General features: G+C 41.0%; 1 protein-coding gene across 1 annotated transcript in view; it reads left to right on the top strand.

Annotated features, from left to right (window-relative positions):
• Positions 1 to 20,641, top strand: part of ubn2a (ubinuclein 2a) — a 36,792-nt gene that overhangs the window by 12,797 nt on the left and 3,354 nt on the right. Inside the window, exons 6-15 of the mRNA XM_038273503.1 lie at positions 3,996 to 4,554; positions 5,807 to 5,877; positions 6,167 to 6,296; positions 10,594 to 10,700; positions 11,303 to 11,413; positions 12,590 to 12,733; positions 15,079 to 15,129; positions 15,207 to 15,249; positions 17,458 to 18,855; positions 18,932 to 19,139. Coding sequence (XP_038129431.1) covers positions 3,996 to 4,554; positions 5,807 to 5,877; positions 6,167 to 6,296; positions 10,594 to 10,700; positions 11,303 to 11,413; positions 12,590 to 12,733; positions 15,079 to 15,129; positions 15,207 to 15,249; positions 17,458 to 18,855; positions 18,932 to 19,139 — 2,822 coding nt within the window. The remainder of the gene's footprint in view (positions 1 to 3,995; positions 4,555 to 5,806; positions 5,878 to 6,166; positions 6,297 to 10,593; positions 10,701 to 11,302; positions 11,414 to 12,589; positions 12,734 to 15,078; positions 15,130 to 15,206; positions 15,250 to 17,457; positions 18,856 to 18,931; positions 19,140 to 20,641) is intronic.

Below are 20,641 nucleotides of genomic sequence, written 5' to 3'. Positions count from 1 at the left end.
AAAATGGTTTACTGTTGCTCACGTCTGGATGTTTGCAGTAGCCGATTAAACCTGAAGTGGCAGGATTTTAAGAACCGGTTTTCCAGCCTTTCACATGAGCAAATTAACACATCAGCTTAACATCCACTTCATTTTGGGAAACTCTTGCCTGTTTTGCATACCCAAATGGAAAAGCAGATAACCTAGGCACTGTAAGCCCAAATTACATGTGCAATACATTATTTGAAAGCTAACACCCTCTAGTTTCCGAATATACAAATGAAAATTTCCACTAATTGAAATGTCTTTAAATCCACGTTAACATGAATCCAACAGACTGTAGTAAACAGATAAATGGAGACAGAAGATGTCTTTCAGTCATCAATGCTCACATTCAGCGACACACAGGAGCTCTTTTAAGCTGGGCACCGTTTCATTCACAACACCTGTCCCATCAACCAGGAATCAGAAATACTTTAATAATCCCAGGGAGGGATTACTTTAGTTACTTTAATCCATCTGTAATAGAGTGACTATAGAACCAGATTGATAGAACACTATTTCATACAATATATATAATTAGGGGGTCCCCGCTCCATCTCTCCATCAGTTTGGGGGTCCTTGGCCTGGAAAACGTTCATATCTCTCTCTCTCTCTCTCTCTCTCTCTCTCTCTCTCTCTCTCTCTCTCTACATATATATAATTATATATATATATATATATATAATTATATATATATATATTTAAACATATCTATCTACACATATCTATCTAGAGACTGTAACACTTGCCTTTACCTGACAGAGAAATCCACTTAGAGCAGGAATTATACCAAGATTGTTAGAAAATATATAAACGTTTCGAATTTAAAATAAAAAACAATTATAATTTATCATTCAATCTGCTTTATGCACAACTCTTCAAGTGGAAAAGTTTTAGTCTCTGCTTGTTTAATTTCATAAAAAAATCTTCTTAAAGGAACCTTTGGCTATCCGATTATTAATCGATTAATTGAAAAAATAACAACTTTGTATGGCTGGGGTTGAGTATCTTGAGCTCCCAGACTGAAGTGGGGGGGGGGGGCAGCTGAAGAGGAGGAGGAGCAGAGAGTTGGAGGAAAAGAAAGGGGGAGATATCTGGTCTGCTGTATATTCATATTTGTTTTGATGGAGCCAGTAAGACATAAATACTAGTAGCCAAGAGTTGGAATGCTAGCATATCCTGTCCAGCAAATAATAAGTTTTGGAATTTAAGTTCTATAAACCCTTCAGAAACTCCACTAATTAATGATTAATGAGAATTATGAGAATTAACATTGTTAAAACCCTTGTTAAACTAGATCATTCCTTACTACACTATACTATTTCTATTTGCACAGCTGTAAACTTTGCTTATTTTTTTATAGAAATTTGAAAAATTACTTTTTATGTAAATTAGATTTTAATTATGGTCAATGCAAACTGTCAAAACCACTTTATATGACTTCTAAAAGTTATTGTGTGCTCTGTGCCGTTGTCATGTGATGTCTTGTCCAGTGATGTATATCAATAGATTTGGATGCGGTATTTGGTAGGATATTGTATTTCAGATTCCAGGCATTCATGCTCTACATTTAGTGAGTTGGAAGGAGTCTTATCCCCCTTAATGCTAAAACTAGCGGTATATTTTTAGTGGCTGAGACTCTAAAGGTGAAGAGATATTAGGTTTGTTTCCTTTAAAGGAATATCTGTAGATGTGTGGAGCCTTCTTCCCCCCCATTAGCATCAGATCATTTTAGGGGTTAGACCTTTAACAGACTTTACAGAGAAGATGCACCTTCAGGATTTATTTATCTGCATCTGCTGTAAACTTGCTCTAAGTCTGAAGTGATTCTTATTTAACACGATTATCTCAGGTTTGCTAGAACAGCAGGTTTTTATGTCGCCTCCAGCTGTCTGTGCTCTTTGGCATAAGGAGCGGTGGATCATGAACGCCGATGTTGGTGAAATTCCCTTTGTTACAGCTGCAACTTTCCTTGGAGTCTGTAGAGACTTTGTTTGAGTTGAGTTCCTGTTTCAGAATGGCTCATGTTTTTTACTGAATCTAAAACTTCTAAACAACCAAACTGTTGTTTTTAATAATAATAGAAAGACAGCTGCACTTATTTCACTTATACGACGGAGCATTAGGGCCAGGCTAGAGAATTTTTTTTTCGAGAAAAAAGTCCCAATGTTAAAGTCGTAATGTTACCAGAACAAAGCCGTAACGTTAGCAGAACAAAGCCGTAACGTTAGCAGAACAAAGCCGTAACGCTACGAGAACAAAGCCGTAACGCTACGAGAACAAAGCCGTAACGCTACCAGAACAAAGCTGTAATGTTACCAGAACAAAGCTGTAACGTTACCAGAACATAGCCGTAACGTTGCCAGAACAAAGCCGAAACGCTACCAGAACAAAGTCGTAACGTTACCAGAACAAAGCTGTAACGCTACCAGAACAAAGCCGTAAAGCTACCAGAACAAAGCCGTAACGCTACCAGAACAAAGCTGTAACGCTACCAGAACAAAGCCGTAACGTTACCAGAACAAAGCTGTAACGTTACAGAACAAAGCCGTAACGTTACCAGATCAAAGCTGTAACGTTACCAGAACAAAGCCGTAACATTACCAGAACAAAGCCGTAACGTTACCAGAACAAAGCCGTAACGTTACCAGAACAAAGCCGTAACGTTACCAGAACAAAGCCGTAACGTTACCAGAACAAAGCCGTAACGTTACCTGAACAAAGCCGTAACGTTACCAGAACAAAGACGTAACGTTACCAGAACATAGCCGTAACGTTACCAGAACATAGCCGTAACGTTACAGAACATAGCCGTAACGCTACCGGAAAAAAGCTGTAACGCTACGAGAACAAAGCCGTAACGCTACCAGAACAAAGCTGTAACGTTACCAGAACAAAGCTGTAACGTTACCAGAACATAGCCGTAACGTTGCCAGAACAAAGCCGAAACGCTACCAGAACAAAGTCGTAACGTTACCAGAACAAAGCTGTAACGCTACCAGAACAAAGCCGTAAAGCTACCAGAACAAAGCCGTAAAGCTACCAGAACAAAGCCGTAACGCTACCAGAACAAAGCCGTAACGTTACCAGAACAAAGCCGTAACGTTACCAGAACAAAGCCGTAACGTTACCAGAACAAAGCTGTAACGTTACAGAACAAAGCCGTAACGTTACCAGAACAAAGCCGTAACGTTACAGAACAAAGCCGTAACGTTACCAGAACAAAGCCGTAACGTTACCAGAACAAAGCCGTAACGTTACCAGAACAAAGCCGTAACGTTACCAGAACAAAGCCGTAACGTTACCAGAACCAAGACGTAACGTTACCAGAACATAGCCGTAACGTTACCAGAACATAGCCGTAACGTTACAGAACATAGCCGTAGCGCTACCGGAAAAAAGCTGTAACGCTACCAGAACATAGCCGTAACGCTACCAGAAAATAGCCGTAACGTTACGAAAAACAGGTCGAATGTTAGGAGAATGAGGTCGTAACATTAGGAGAATGAAGTTGTGAAATTACAAGAATGAAGTTGTAACATTACGAGAATTAAGATACATTTTATGACCTCTACAAAAGGCTCTGTCTTCCCTAAAATGAATGTGGTGCATCATGTGACGTAATACTTTGGCATCAGTTTGACAAATCAGGAAATCTTTTAGCAGCAGCATCAAACTGGGCAGGATGTCAAAGTTAACTCAGGTTGCTGATTGGTGGAGCTGGTCGGCCGTCATTTGCTGGTCATAGCTCAAAGCTTTCTTTATGAAATGGGTTTTCAACTTTATTCTCGTAATGTTACGACTTTATCCTAAAAAAAAAAAAAAAAAAAATGTATCCGCCGTACACTTCCCACCTTCCCGTTTGTTACTTCTTTGTTACTTGGAGAAATGATGGTGTCATATAAATAAGAGCAATGATTTGCTGAGAGTGAAGCAACGTAATATATGTTTTCAAATGTTTTTTTTTTCAACAGTGTCCAAGCTCTCAACCTCCACCGACCAGAGAAGAAGAAGAGAAAGAAACTGATGAAGGACTCGTTGTACCTGGCGGCCATGCTCCGCCGTTTCACCCGGGAAAAAGAAGAGATGAAGAAAAGAAACCCCAACATGGATCCCCTCCGCTTGGCAGCTGGTACTGCCAGTAAACCTCCCTCTGGAAACTCCAAATCCCTCCCCTTAGCCTCGAACTCCACCCACCTTCAGGGCGGTACATCTACCGGCGACCTCTTACTCACAGACCTCACCCCAGACCCCACCATCATGTCACTGCTGGGCTCCGCAAACGAGAAGGAGCTGCAGGACCTCCTGGGAGATCTGGACTTTAACTTGTTGGACACGGACCAGCAGCATGCAGTGGTGACGGCCAGGGAGAACGGCATTCTGGGTATTGGCCTTCCATCCCAAAAAACAGCAGTGTGTGGGGGTAGTGGCCAGGGGCGAATGCCGGGGTCTTCCGGCGGACTGTTTTCGCCGCCGCCGCTGCCTGATGGACTGCCTGCTCCTCTAATTAAACGCATTGAGGACCTGCGGGCGGTGAGTCAGCTGCCATTTTCTAGTGGGTGGCTGCAATTACCAGTGAGGCTTCCTCTCTGAAGTTAAACAGAAATGCCACCAGAGAGGCTCACAATGTTTATTGTTGCTGATTTCTTCCAGAGGGAATAATCTGAAGGAACATTAAACTAGGTCTTCAAGCTGAAGTCCTCTGGGCTGTTCTGTAATTAAGCAAGGACTCTTCCTGCTTGGTGAAGCTCTTACATCTCACAGCCTCTGCCGTTTTTGTTTTTTTACTTTTAGATAAAGATCTGCAGAGGTTAATGAGAACAGTAAGAAATCAGAAAGACTGGACGAAAAAAACCCAGAAATATTTCAGTTATTAGTTTTTATTAGTTTTATTTTTTATTGATCTGATTTTTTTTATTTTTTTGGCGGGGGTTTGATTACCTACTGTGATTGGTTTCATACAACAGAGTAATAGGGCCAGGCTAGAGATTTTTTTTTCTATTTTGAGAATAACGTCGTAACATTATGAGAATAAAGTGATAAAATTATGAGAATAAATATACGACTATAATATTATGACTTTATTCTCATAACAATACAAATTAATTCTTGTAACATTACGACTTAATTCTAATAACTGTAAAGTGCCTTTAGATGACCTGTGTTGTGAATTGGCGCTATATAAATAAACTGAATTGAATTGAATAATGCTACGACTTTATTCTCGTAACATTACGAATTTATCCTCGTAACATTACAACTTTATTCTTGTAACGTTACGTCTTTATTCTCGTAACATTACGACTTTATTCTCATAACATTACGATTTTATTCTCGTAACATTACGACTTTATTCTCGTGACTTTACGAATTAATTCTCGTAACATTACGACTTAACTCCCGTAACATTACGACTTTATTCTCGTAACTTTACGAATTAATTCTCGTAACTTTACGACTTAATTCTCGTATCATTACGACTTAATTCTCGTATCAGTACGACTTTATTCTCGTTACTTTACGACTTTATTCTCGTAACTTTACGACTTTATTCTCGTAACTTTACGACTTTTCTCGTAACATTACGACTTAATTCTCCTAACATTACGACTTAATTCTCCTAACATTACGACTTTATTCTCTAAATCCATTCGCTGATATCTCTAGTACGCTAATACTCCGTCGTAGTTTCAGGAGGTCAGGTCTGTTATGAGAATTAGTCCTGTGAGCTGTGTTTCCAGATAAACACGGCTGCTTTATGCTGACTAGAGTTTTTCTTCCTCAGGCATCGCGGCAGTTTGATCAGGAGGGCAGGAAGAAATTCTTCACCCTGGACATGAATAACATTCTCCTGGAGTGAGTAGGACAGCTTTTAAATCACCCTCAAGTCTGATTGCAGCTCCTTCTCCTTTTATCAGTCTCTCTCAGCAGATTTCCCCAGTCACCTCTGCTGCTGTCTTGAAGTGTTTTGTTGCCTCTCTTTCTCCTATTGTCTGTTATAATGACACATTAGTTCTCCCATTCATCCCGCTCTGCCACCTCCAGCTGCTCTTCACCCATCCACCTCTTCCATCCCGCTGTTTTCTGCTGCTCGCTCTTTTCTTTTTCTTTTTGTCTTTCTCTAACCAGCTGAAATCTCTGTCAGTATTGAGCTGCAGGTCCAGGAGCAGCCTCCAGAGAAACGCTCAGACATCTATTCGCACATGGAAGCATTTGTGCCGTGCAACAAAGAGGCCCTCCTGAAGCGTCTGAAAAAGCTCAGCCTAAACATCCAGGTGAGCAAAAGGCAGATGACGGGAGGCTGAGGCAATTCCCCGGACATTTACCGACCCAGACAGGAATTAGAAACCCTTTCATGCTGCAGCCTTTGACTGCTTCCTTCCTGCCATCTAAAAACTGAAGAAAGGTCTGCAGCATCCTACATGAGAAATTCATTTTACTACAATCTACTACATCTAATGTAAAACGATAAAAAAACAGAAACTAACTGAAAGTTATGAAATGCAACAAATGATTATTATTTATGGTCATTAATTGGAGTTTTCCTCCATTGTCCTAAACTGCCTCTAAATACATAATAATTATTATGAATTTTATTTGCAATTTCTTGAACAGAAGTCAAGGAGCAACTTGAGCTGTGTGTTTTTTTTTTTTTTTATCAATAGTGAAATATATTTTTATATTAGGGCTGCAACTAGGGATGGGGATCGTTAATATTTATTGATATCGATACCTTTATCGATACTCCTTATCGATCCGAGTCTTTATCGATACCACTATCGATACCTTTCTGTTATTTGGTGGAAAGACGATGCAACAAATTTTTTTTAACAGAACTGGTATTGCTTTTATTGCTTAACAAGTGAGCATAACAAAAACGTTTCTAGCCTTCAATAAACATCGCTAATGTAATAGGCCCCTTCGAAATGACATAAAACTAACTAGAATATATTTTCACAATTGTTGGTTGATGTATTGTCTACTGTCACTTTTCATCATGTTTTTAGTGATTAGGAAAATATTTTACAAATAAATAATTGTATTTTAAATTAAATGTAATCTTTAATAAATGTTGGCATCAGTAGTTTAATTATATATAGAGCAATATACAACTGTATTACTCATGTTTCTCGCCAAAAACTAAATTTCCCGTTTTCTTTACGTTACACTTGAACGCATCATGATAACCTAATTGTCGTTTTACTGAGCCAATCTGAACACATCATCACGCAGCACGTCTGAAACTTTATTACTTTTCAAGCTAACTAGCTTGTATGCTTCCGATTACAACACGGATTTCACAATTAGTATTTTTAACTGACCGGACAAGCTACAAAGTCTGTGTGCGCGGTTACCAGTGGTACTCTGAGTGGATGATGAAGACGGGCCCGACTGTGGTGCGGCGGAGGAGGAGGAGTCTTTTCCGTTCAGCCATTCTCGAGTCGCAAGCAAAGTTAAGTGCCAGACTTCACTTGTTTTACTTTTAATATCTGTTTGCTTACAATTTCATTCCAAAACATTGGTGGACATGCTGCAGTGATTGGATTGATTAGATTTAAATGCTGTGATGCGACTCGAGGGACACACAATTATGTTACAGGACCTCCGGGAGGAAAAAAAAATAACGACCAGACTCGATAGTGGTATCGATAAGCCCAAACGTTATTGATTTTCGGGTTTTGAAAAAAGTGGAACCGGGTCCTTGATGGAACCGGGTTTCGATCCCCATCCCTAGCTGCAACTAATGATTATTTATGAATCGATTAATAATCAGACTAAAAGGTTCTTTAATGACGACTTTAAACCAGGTGAAACTAAAATTTTTCCACTTGAGAAACACTATTTTTATGTTAAATGCAAAACCTTTTCGTTTTATTTTTAGAATTTTGATATAACTTCTTCAGGTGGATCGCTCTGTCAGCTAAAGACACGTTTTACAGTCTCTATACTCCAGTTAACGATTAATTGAATAATAAATAAATGACGATTATTTCAATAAACCATAATTTATATAAATGTTGACATCATCACTGTACCAGTTTTCATAATTTTTTAACTTTTTGAACCCTGAATGTTATAAACTGGATTGATTCACTCTCCTTTTTAAAGCTAAAACCAAAGAACTGGATTAATTGTGGATAATCGTGCTTTTTTGTGTAGGGCTGGGAATTGATAGGATTTTCACTATTCCGATTCTCTTATCGATTCTGTGAAACGATTAGTTTACTTATGGATTATTTTATCGATTCGGTGACATTCGTCTACCTTGGCGTGCGACATTCTATTCCTGCCTGCCTCGGCGAAAACAGAAGGCAGTGAACGGGAGCTTTCAGCCTCTGATCCAGCCAGGCTTCCCGTCTCGTCACAGTCATCTAAATCTAATGGAGAAGGCATCCGTGATTTAAATAAACGAGCGTCACCTTTCTCTCACTCCCTGAAATGAGGAGCATGTTTAATAACCCAATAGAAAAGTAGGAAATGGGTTTATTTCCAGAAATGGCTTCTGATTTACTAGGAACCACATTAAACACAGCCAGTGATATAAAACTAGCTACTTACCACCAGAGTTGCCTTCCATGCTGGTCGTAACTTTTGCTTCTGTCCGGAAGCATCAAAAACACGGCATTCGTTAAAATGTATGAACATGTTGTGTGCGCAGGTGTTTCTACACGTTTGATGGATTTCCTCCCGCGGATGTTATTGCCACTTTGCAATGATTTGATGAATTGTTGCCATCTTTCTCTTCTTTCAAATGAAGCCAAACCTTCGATCGGTGTACCCGATGGGACACCATTTTTTTTGTTTTGGTTTTCTGGACTTACGCCTGGTCACGTCAGACTTGCTTACTGAATGCCGTGTGCGTAGCTTGCGTAAAAAGTTGTGCTGCCAAACGGTGCCATTGAGTGGAACATATGGAACCGGTTCTGAACAGCCGATTACCATCCCTATTTTTGTGTGTGTTTATTTATTTATTTATATATATATATATTTATACATACATTACGGATGCACGATATAATCTGCCCCCTATCGGTATCGGCCTTAAAACTGAATATCGGACATCGGCCACCCCACCGATATTTAACCCGATATTTGATCAGCTTCCGAGTTTCTAAAGTCTAAAAAAAAAAAAAAAATACTACTTCTTCTTCTTCCTCAAAAACTTATTTTTTACAGACTTAAAAACTTCTAAAGACGAGGGAAAAAATATTGATACATTAAAATATCCCAATATCTTCATATGCTGATATATTGCCATTTAAAAACACCATATCAATCTCTTTTACTAATGAAATATTGCTATATGTCATCGTTATGCTACGAAATCCCCTGGAAATTCACGAAATTTTGCCATATTTTTATATGTTGATATATTGACGCGGCATCGATCTATTTTACTAACAAAATCTCACAAGAATTTGCAAAATTTCACGAGATTTTGAAAGTAAAATAGATTGATGCCGCGTTTTTAAAAATCAATTTGATATCAGCATATGAAAATATATTTGAGTATATTATTTTCCAAAGCGTCAGAAATGGATAACAAAACTGCTATTTTCAATGACTACTTATTTTTGTCCAGCTTTAACATCGGTATCGATATCGGTTATCGGCTACATGAGTTTTAAAATATCGGCATATCAGATATCGGCCAAAATCCCAATATCGTGCATCCCTAATATACATATATATATATATAATTGATAATTTGCTAATTCCTTTGAAATAAATTTTTTTCTACTTAAATCCAAGAATGTAGTTATTTAGAAATTAATTTAATAACGTATATTCTTTTAAAATTGATAAAAAAACTGCTCTATAATTACCCGATGAAGATAATCGATAGTTGGAGCTCTACATCTTGCAGGATTTCATAGATCGTGTCTTTTTGATTTATTCACTTACTGATTTGAAGATGGTAGTTTTGTGTTCTAAATGGTGCCTTAGACCATGTTTTGGTTTGTGTTTCTCTGGTGTCTGTCTGATTCGCAGCATCAGATTTGGTTACGCATCTCCAGCTACAGGCTCACATGGTCTCACATTGTAATGGTTCACAGTTTGCCTCTGGGTGGTTCTAAAAGGAACAGCTAGATTATCCTGAAAGGAGTTTATTACATAATCCGCTCTTAATATTTAGTCATGTTAAGATAAGCAAGTCTTCATCGGTTCTTCATCAGTGCAGACTGAGCTGCTGCATAGTGTAGCATGTGATTAGGTAGAGTTGTTATTGGGGGGCATATCTTCATTAACTTTCTGAGCAGAAACCAGGCTTTATATATTTTCCATTAGTGACAGATCAGGGAATCGCTTCCTTATGACTGCAGTTATATTTCAGTTCCTGCTAATTCTAAACCGCATCGTTCTCCGTCTTCATTTCTTCAAAAGTTTCAATTCAATTAAGTTTATTTCTATAGCTCCAATTCACATCATGTCATCTCAGGTCACTTTCCAGTTCACCAGATCATCCAGTCAGATTGATTCAAAGTTTTCCATCTAAAGAAAACCAGCTGATTGCATCAGTGATCTTCTCTCCTCGCTCCATCTAACATCTCCCTCTGCCGTTTGTTTCAGGATGACCGGCTGCGGGCTCCCCTGCTGATGCTGAAGTTGGCCGTTTGTAGCGTCATGCCTGAACAGATCGCGAGATTTAACATGGATTGTATGGCCAAGGTTGCAAAGTACGTAAACGGTTCAGATGCTGCTCTGTCACAGTTAAACTGGAGGTTAATTCTTTGTCTTTGTGATTTTATTTAAAGCTTTTAACAGCAGGAACTTTGAGTTTAGTTCAAATTCTGTAAAATCTCAGCTAAATTTCTTTTGTGATTTTTTACGACTATTTGCATTATTTTGGAGCAATGACTCTTATTTAACTTGGGATGAACACTCTGTCGGTCTGATTTCAGGGTTTTCTGCCTCAGAATGAAGCCGTTTCTGATGGCAGCTTCTCAGCTCAGTGGAGCTGCCTGAGTTCAAATGATGTTTGCAAACGTAAACAGCTACTAATCTATTAAAAATGAAGGATATCTGATTCACAGAGGCCATTTAGTGCTGGAAGATGCTTCTCCTTGTTAGTTTTTTTTGTTTTTGTTTTTTTTAGCAGCAAAATGGATGAAGGCTGGAGGAGGGGAAGAGTTGATCAAAATCTGAGCCAATGGAGACAGGAATGGTTCTGAGGGATCCGTTCAAACGGATCAGATAAAACTGAACAGATCATCAACCCCACCAGCTGTCTTCATAATAAACCTTCCTTTTAAGAACCAGTCCTGTCTGTGTTTTACAGGCAGCAGTCCGAAGAGGGGGACAGGAATGGCTCAGAGGAAGAGGACGATGAGAAACCTGGGAAAAGAGTGATGGGACCACGAAAGAAGTTCATCTGGGACGACAAGCTCAGGTGATGAGACGCAGCCTTCCAGCTCCTGTCTCAAAATTCGCACCATTAACGATACATCCAGGATCTGGCTCCATCCAGATCGCTAGTAGGAAACATTAAGATCTGCTCCGGGGAAAACCAGGGCCAGTTTTTTTTTTTTTTTATATTCTAGTTAAAGGAAAAGTCCGGTTAGCAAGTAAAGATCAATGGATCATTATTTATAAAACTAATATGTTCCTGGTGATTTAATGAATTTAGCGTTAATCTGTTAAAAAAGTGAAATTTTTCGTCTCCATCACTGAGTCTGGGAGTGGCCATTTTTGCCCAAATATAGTAGCCCCTCCCTCCTGCCATCTTCCAGCAGTGACGTCACGGTGCGGTAAGCCTAGCGCCATTCTCCCCGCTTTACAAGCTAAATCAATGGGAACTACTAGACACATCTGCAATCAACAACAATTATTGAAGATTTCCAGAGGACTTCACCATTGAAATTCACCAGAGCTATAGTGAAACTGACAATGCCCACGTGCATGGCAGCTGGATGCTGGAATACATCGGGTAAAAGTGAAAAAAAAGAGTTATTCCACCTTTCTGATTCCTGATCCTCCACGGACGGGTTGGTCGTTGGATCGCCAACTTGAAGAGGGAGGATTTGCCATCGAACTTCTGGCCAGAGAAAAAACCCGTAATATGTAGCCAACATTTGGAAGAAGAATGTTTTCAAGATGACTTGGATAATAAAGCATTGTGACAAACACCAGATACAGCACTGGGACTTGATCAACAGCCGATACCGCACCGTGACGTCACTAACCAGTAGGTGGCAGTAGTGTTCTTTGACAAACATGGATGCCTCCAGTAAAGCACATTCACATGAAAATTACTCTGAATTAAAAACACTGATCATTTATTGAACAGGATGGAATAATTTTATAGTTAAAGTAATTTCAGAAGTTTGAATTCTGAATATGAGCGACTTTTCCTTTAAAGATCTAAGGGTGGTTACACCCCATCTGTCTTTATCTTTTTACGTATTTTAGGTTTGTTAAGACACGGTCAATATGAATCTTAAATGTCTGGATATGAAACATCTGAGAGAAGGAAGTCTAAGGGGAAAAAAGATATGGCTCGTTTTTATCTTTATTTTTTTTATCTACAATATATAATGGCATTGATCTGAGTGTGTTGTCTGTGCAGGACCTTGCTGTGTAATGTGGTCCGTGTGAAGCTGAGCTGCTATGAGATGGAGAGCCAGTGCACTCTGTCTGTGGAGGACTACCTCAAAGCCTTCTTGGAGAACGAGGTCAAACCGCTGTGGCCCAAAGGCTGGATGCAGACCAGGTGCGCTAATCTGTGGGATTATATGGATGTTTCTGTGACTGGAATCCCCTTAATCTGATCAATATTTCACCAGTTTACTGATAATTAATAGAAACATGCAAATTACAACCCTGATAAATGAAGCAGTGCTTAGTTTAATCACTAACAGGGAAGAAGACATAAAGTGAAAACGTCTCAATGTAACCGTCACTAACCTCACTAGTTTCAAGTTCACTTCCATTTTAATACTTTTTGTTATGGAGTCAGAAACGGCTCAAAAACAGAAAAAAAAATAGAAGATGATATTAAATGTCAAATTTTTACCTTATAATGTGAGAAAATAAAAAAGCAAACATAAAATAATAAGAACTGAATCTAAATTCAGTTTAGTATCACTTTTTCTTTTTTTTATGTATTTATTGCAGTTTTAGATTTTAGATTTTCAGATTCAAATCCAGTTCTTTCAGTTTTTTTTATTGTTTCAAATTCAGTTTTCAGTTTTTTTTTACACTTTCAAATCAGTTTTTTTCACTGTTCTCAATCTCTCCAGCGCTGCAGCAAGCTGTCAATCACCTTTCCCCGCCCACTCCTGTCAGATTGGGGTCAAAAATCTGAATGTGAAAAAAATTTAACTTAAAGTCTAAAAAAAATCCTAAAACTGAAAATGGAATTTTAAACAATAAAAAAAGAAAATAGACACTGAAAAAAATGTTTTTAAATCTGAAAATATAAAATTAAAAACTACAATAAACAAAAGAAAATAAAAAAAGGTGTAATTAAAATACTAAACTAAATTATGAGTTTTAGGGGAAGAATTTAGATTCAAATCTTATTATTTTATGTTTGCTTTTTTAGTTTTTCAGATTATAAGGTAAAAATTTGACATTCTGTATCATCCATTTTTTTCTGTTTCAACTTTTATTTTTTCTGTTTCAAATAAGATCTATAAGTTAACAAACATTTTGACGACTTTCTGACTTTTAAAAACTTAATGCTGACTAATTGGCAATGGAATAAAGTCGGTCGATGCTCGCCATCTTCATGGTTGTAACAGCGGCCTGTGGGGTTATATATAGGAATAAAGGAGAATACCAGCGTCCGTAAACTGGAGATCTACGTCATTTCCAAACCCCTCTTCAGACTTTTTTCAAGAAAGTGACAATTTTCTGTGTCGTTGGCGACTTTGCCGACAGAAAGCACCGATCGCTCTGTCTTCAACAAGCTGGGTGTGTCACTGCAAGCTCCTTCGACCAGGCAGTCAAAGACTCCATTTACACAATCCTCTGAAAACTGATCCGTGCCGAACTTGGTTCCTTAACAGCTTACAAACACCGCTAGCATGGTTCCTCGCCTCCTACTGGCGATCTACGGTACCGCCGCTCTCTAGAGGGAATCATTCAGGAAGTTATGTTTTGTTATCATTCTAATGCTACGAAGAAGGCAGCCTTTGGTGAATTTACTTGACAGTGTCGGCTTTTACGAAGTGGATACGACAAACGATAGTCTAATCAGGGCTTAGAGACACAGGAAACAACGACAGACGTTGAGGTTCATTGAGTTATTTTTATGAATGTCTGAAATTTCATGAGTATGGAGGATGACTGTAAGGAGATGACGCCGTCTGCTAATGCGCTCTTTGTTATCTGAAAACCGAACCTGAACTGAACCACGCCGATGAACTAGTACCATGTTAGCGTGGTTCGGATCAGTTCTGCGTACCATTTACACTCAACAGTTATGTCGGTTAGCATGCTCAGACGGATCTCAGCATGGTTTCAGAAGGGTAGTGTAAATGGGGCTATAGTTTATCTACAGAAAAAAGTGATTATGTAAAAACTTCTGAGGGAATTTGATTAATCATCACACTGAATAACTTTGAGCCACTAAATCCATAACTTCCAGGTTTATCCCTGCTGACAGCAGCTGGTTCTGCTGCAGCACAGCTGGATTTAAGCGCCTCTCTGTTTCAGGATCTGATAACAGACCAACTGAAGTCATGGAGTTACTAGTAAAGTACATTTATAATCTATGATGAAATGTTTGCTGTTGCCCCATAGAGGCCATCTGCAGAACGAGTTTCCTCCGTATATTTGCTCTGTTTGCATTTTCTTTTAACCTAAGGACGGTGAATCTCATGCAAATCATCAGATTGTCAGAGAGATTTTAGCTACTTTGGCTAACGGTTGTTTCCAAGTTAACAGCATTTAATGCAAATGAAGGCAACATGTCCAGCTAATACCCACTTAGCAGACGGTTCAGAGGGGGAAAGAAATGAACCCCAGCATCAGTTTTCTCATTTTGGTGCTTCAACGCTAAATTAGACTGAATAACATGACTCTTTTGTTTAATTTTGTTGTTTTTTTCAGGATTTTGTTCAAAGAAAGTCTTGCTGTTCACAGTCACCTCACTGGAAACCTGTAAGTATGCAGCCTTACATCAGCAGAGTGGAAGCGTGACGCCATCTTACAGGTTTTACGGTTTCTGTCCTTTTCAGAGTCCGAAGGAGGGTGGTGCCTGGACCCAAGGCCAAAGCTAAGGTGGGTGATGATGCTTCTGCTCTTTAAGTCGCATCAAATGGTGCAACGCTCTGCTGAGAGGAAAACCTGCTCACTAATCTGCTCTCAGCCAAAGTGCAAAGCACGAAGGGTGTGTTCTGTCACTTCCACCTCGCTGCTAATCCCTGTTTTTGTAGCCTTCTGCACGTAGTGGGAGCGTTGCTCGCTCAGCAGGAAGAGCAGCAGGAGGAATCTGGAATGTTTTTGGTTTAAAGAGGAACAGCTGAATCTAAACGGAGGGAATCCTGAGTGGGACGTGTTTGATGCGCTTCTAAAAAGGCCTAAAGTAACGCCTGCAGGTCAAAACATGAATTTAGATGATTCTTTTTTCAGTGACTGCAAATAATCCCTGCAGTACGTTTTGTTCCTGGTTTCATTTTTTGGGAATAATTCAGATTAAGAGTTCCTAAAAGCCAGAGTTAATGGCTAGTCTGGCCTAAAAAAACATCTTCTACCTTAGAAGGACTCCAAACTAAAACCAAACATAAGAGGTTAATGCTAACACATTTATTCAAACTAGCAGGGGCGTTTTTATATGCCGTCTGCACGGCGCTCAGAGAACAAGGTCTCACACCTCCAACTGTTTGTTTCTTTGCTCCAATCAGAATCAATGAGACTTTTTATGACTTCAGTTAAAAGAAAAATTCAACTCATCGTCTTTTTTCAGCAAGTTGGATGTTTATAGCTGTAGGCAGGGGCGTATTTAGGAAATTTGGGGCCCTAGGCAAAGACAGGCAGGGGGCCCTCTGAATTGAGAAGACAACACATAAAACAGACTTTAAAAAAAATGTTAATAGAATAGACATCCATTATCTGTTCTAGGTTGTGTCCCTCTCTTCTTGTCCCTTTTCTTCTTGTTTTCCTCTCTGTTTTGTACTCAGCTGACTTTTCATGCTGTCTCTAAAGGAATGAAAGATTTTTTCCAAGCACTAAGCTCACTTAGCTGATTGCTCCTTCCTGTGTTTCCAAAAAGGCCAAAGTAAATAACCCAGTCCTTCTTTTCACTGTAGACAAGCCATGATCTGCTTATCTGTTCTCCATAGTATGGAAGTAAATCTGTGTCGCTGGGATTTGAATTAAAAATGCCACTGAAATTTAAATGTTGTATGTTTTTTACTTACTGTTTCAGTGTTAAAATATATTCAGAACACATTTTTGACCTAAAAAAAATTCATTGTTATTATTTCTACACAGTTGAAATTTCATTTATTTTATTTTCAAGCTAAAAATTCACATTACTATTTCAAAATGATTACATTTTCAATACCTATTTTTCAGTTTAATTTTTTATAAAAAAATTCAACCTTTCAAAATGTAAACTCAATATTTTCAGCCTCCTGAGATTCAATGGCTCTATTTACCGTCTTAAATTCGGCATCTAAATTCAGTGTAAAAAGGGAAGGGTTACTTCAGGTCACAGACATTAGCAAAGGATTGTGGCGTCCAACACCCAGCCAATCCCGTTACGGTTTCTTAGTCACGTGATGTGACGCTTGTGGCGCTCATACGGAAGGAAAACCAGCATGACGGAGCCGGTCACGCACGCTAACGCTAACTCAACGGTGAGTTTATTACTTTAATTTTTCTGTAGTTGAGTTAGCGTAAAATTTTTTAGCTTGAAGAGAAAATAACAAATGAAATTTCAACTGTGTAGAAATAATGACAATTTATTTTTTTAGGTCAAAAATGTGTTCTGAATATATTTTAACACTGAAACAGTAAGTACAGACATACAACATTTAAATTTCAGTGGTATTTTTTATTCAAATCCCAGCGACACAGATTTACTTCCATATAATAGCTGCATGGATCATGACAGCAGACAAGATAGAGGAGAGCAGGAGGCGGGATTACCAATCTACTCGCTCTGGAGAGCAGAGTTCGCTGCTTTTAGATGTTGGCGCCAAAGTCTTGATCTGGAGCTAGGAGCTCTTTTTTTTATATATATATATATTTTTTTTTATGTGGTAGAGGGGTCTGAAAAGTCGCTAAATATGCCAGTAGGTTTATTTTTTTGTGGACGTTTTGAAATAAATGTGATTCCATAATTGTAAATTTTAGTCGCCTTCATCCATAGATAATCTGGATCTTCTCTAAATGAAGGACAGTCACCTGCTGGAGCTCTGATTTGATCCGTCCTTCCAGCTGTGACCCGTCGGGTGACTGACTGCTGATTTTTCTGTTTCTCAGGAGGGTCTGTGGCTCAACAAAGCGCCTCCAACCATGACCTCCAGCCGCCAGCCCCTCCCTCTGTCCTCCCCCCCTGACCCCATCTGCCTGTCGGACTCTCTGGACGAGGACTTGACGGCTCCCTCTCTGGACTCCATCTCTCACGCTCTGGCTCTGCTCAGCAGCGCCTCTAAGGGCCTGGGCCCCGCAGACAGCCCCATGTCGCCCCCCCCTCTCCAGATGTCCACCTCCTCCCCCCCGCCCGTTGCCCCTCACTACCCCGCTGCTTCCCAGTTGTCCACCTCGTCTACTTTGCATCAACATTCCCTGTCCAGGGTAGAGGCGGCCCCTCCCGCTGCTGCTTCTACTGGGAACCAATCAGGAGCTGCTCCAGCAGCCCCTCCCACTACCTCTGCTTCCTTATCGTCGTCTTCTTCTTCTCCTGTTGTCTCCTCCGCGGCTCGTGTTCAAACCTCCGGCCTGCTGTTGACCTCCAGGACTGCTGAGGGTCACTTTGTGCAGATCAAAGCTTCTGGTACGGCGGCTCAGACTCAGAGACATGTTACCATGGCAACCCCCAGCCACAGGCCCGGTTCCGCTCTGGGGAAGATCCACCCACATCCCTCCCCTTCACCCCCGAAGCAGCGGCCGCCGCCCACCGCCTCGCCTCTGCTGCCCCCCCATCAGAAAGGCTTCTCCTGCCCTGCGGGGTTACTGGGAAAGATGGGGGGGGGCCAGGTGGCGCCCAAGAGCAGCGGGAAATCCAGCGGCCTCGGCAGCAACGGCGCCGCCCTGAGCAGCCCCGCCCCACCTTCATCTTCGCCTTCCTCACAGCCGCGCTCCAACTCTACCTCCCTCAGCGGGTCGCAGTCCTTCTGCCCGCCCTCCCCAGCCGCCTCCTCACCGTCCCCCACCTCCCACACGGCCCACCCCCCTCAGAGCAAACCCCAGATCCACCACCAGGCCAACTTCATCACCCCCATGCAGGCCACCCTCACCAAGTCCTCCCACAGCAGTAACTCCTCCCCCATCATTAAACTCACGCCTCGCCCCCCTGCGCCCACCCCGCCCCCCTCCTCCTCCCCATCGCCGTCCTCCTCCCCCTCACAGCAGCTCTCCCACCAGATGATCTCCGCCCACCAGTACTCTTCCAAAAACCCCAAAACGTTCCGGGCTCCGTTCAGCGTGTCGGGCGGCGGGCTCGCCAAGCAGAAACCTCAGCCCGCACCCGGCGGCAGCAGCTCCACCAACAAGGGAGGAGTTTCACCCGATAAAACTCCGCCCCCTTCCTCAGCGTCTGTCTCAGCCAATCAGCGGCAGAGGGTGGTGGGCGGGGCCGTGCAGGGCTCTAAGGCAGGAAATGGCTGGGCGCCTTTAGGAACTCTGGCTACGTCTGCAACAACGTCGCACCTGTCACAGGTCAGCAGCGCAGATCAAACCGATGATGAAAGGTTTTTCCTTCTGAGTTTAAAGCCTGTTTTCCTGCACCTGTCAGGTTTCAGCTGCAGGCGCTCCTCTGCTGACCAACCACTCCGCTCTTCCTCTGGGCTTCGGGATGTTAGGAGGTCTGGTTCCCGTCTCGCTGCCCTTCCAGTTTCCCCCGTTACTCAGTTTCAGCGCTCGTGGAACGGCGGGGGCCGCTAGCATGGGCTCCACCCCCAGCTCCAACTCAGGATATCCACTAGCACAGAGCGACCTAATGGGTGAGAAAATAAGCTCAATTCATTTTATACTTTACAGTTTAAAGAAAGAAATCTTTGACCTTTTAAAAGTCTTACTCACTGGATCTTTCATTATTTTACAATATTTTACTGTGACTGCGTTACTTTTTAGTTTAAGGTCATGCCGTCCCATTCTGTGTTTTTTCGATAAGGCGAAAAGAAAAAGCAAATGAAGACGGTCAATCTGGGCAACGACAACGTTCTGCTCTCTCTGCTTTTTCTCATAGTAGCTTCATCTGGTCTGTTCCTGTTTGGCTGTGACTCCATCCTGGAGAGAAATATCAGCTGTGCTGCTGCCATCAACACCTTTGTTTCTAGATGTTGGAGCTTGGCCTGTTTTCCAGTGTAGTCCCGTTTCTCTGACTGTGATTAACTGGATGTGCTCTCTTCGTCCTCTGACATGGGAGCTGGCTCGGAGCTCGTCTGCCTGGCTGTGTGTTTCCTGGACGGGGCCGCCTGTGGAGCTGGTTGACAGTTGCCTTTTGTATCTATGCTTCTTTTTCTATGTCTGCTTCTGTCTCCTTGAACCCCAGTGGGCCTCAGCAGATGGCCGCTCACACTGAGCCTGGTTCTGCTGGAGGTTTCTTCCTGTTCAAAGGGAGTTTTTCCTCTCCACTGTCGCTACAAGCGTGCTTAGTGTGAGGGATTGCTGAAGAGTCAATGAGTCGATGCAATCAGCTGGTTTTCCTTAGATAGAAAACTTTGAATCAATCTGACTGGATGATCTGGTGAACTGGAAAGTGACCTGAGATGACATGATGTGAATTGGAGCTATAGAAATAAACTGAATAGAAATGAATTGAGTTGCAGCTGCAAACTTGTCTCTCATTTGCATCAGACTAGCAGATGTAGTTTACAGAGTGGAAGGAAATCAGGTCTGGGATTATTTTAAATCTTAGTCCAGGATTCTTTATGAATGAAGGCAAGTTTAGTTTTTTTTCATGTAGGAGAGAAACAGGCGATGACAAAACTAAATGGTGGAAAAAAGGTTTTCTACTTGGATCCAAAATGGCAGAAAACTGGAACATGATGGTGGAAAAAACAATGTGTATGATTGGGAGTAATTATCTGTGTAATGAGCAGCAGCCGTCTCTCCTAATGGACGACCAGAGACAGTTTAAGATCTGAACGCTTGTTGACATCAAACAGATGTGGTTTTATTCACGTATTCAGGCCTGAATGAAGTAAAGCTGTTGATCCACAGTGAGGCTTTAATCTGAGGAGATGGACTCCAGACTAGTAAGGATGCTTTTAAAGGAATAGTACACCCAAAACATGATTAGCCTTCATTTTCTACTCACCCCCATGCTGAACAACACTCTGGAGTACTTTTTTGATATCTCAAATGCATCTGGAGATCTGGGAGGCTTCTTGCTGTCTGCTGACATTCAAATAATGGAGGTCTATGGTGCCCGAGGCAGAAAGGTCCATAAAAGTCCACAAAAAACGTGTCAATATTCCTCCATACTGCTCGTTCAATGTAT

The sequence above is a fragment of the Cyprinodon tularosa genome, unplaced genomic scaffold, assembly GCF_016077235.1.
Source record: "Cyprinodon tularosa strain WSP-4 unplaced genomic scaffold, ASM1607723v1 ctg874, whole genome shotgun sequence".
In the NCBI taxonomy this organism is placed as follows: Eukaryota; Metazoa; Chordata; class Actinopteri; order Cyprinodontiformes; family Cyprinodontidae; genus Cyprinodon; species Cyprinodon tularosa.
Note: the sequence above shows the minus strand (reverse complement) of the source record. Positions and strands in the feature narration are given on the sequence as shown.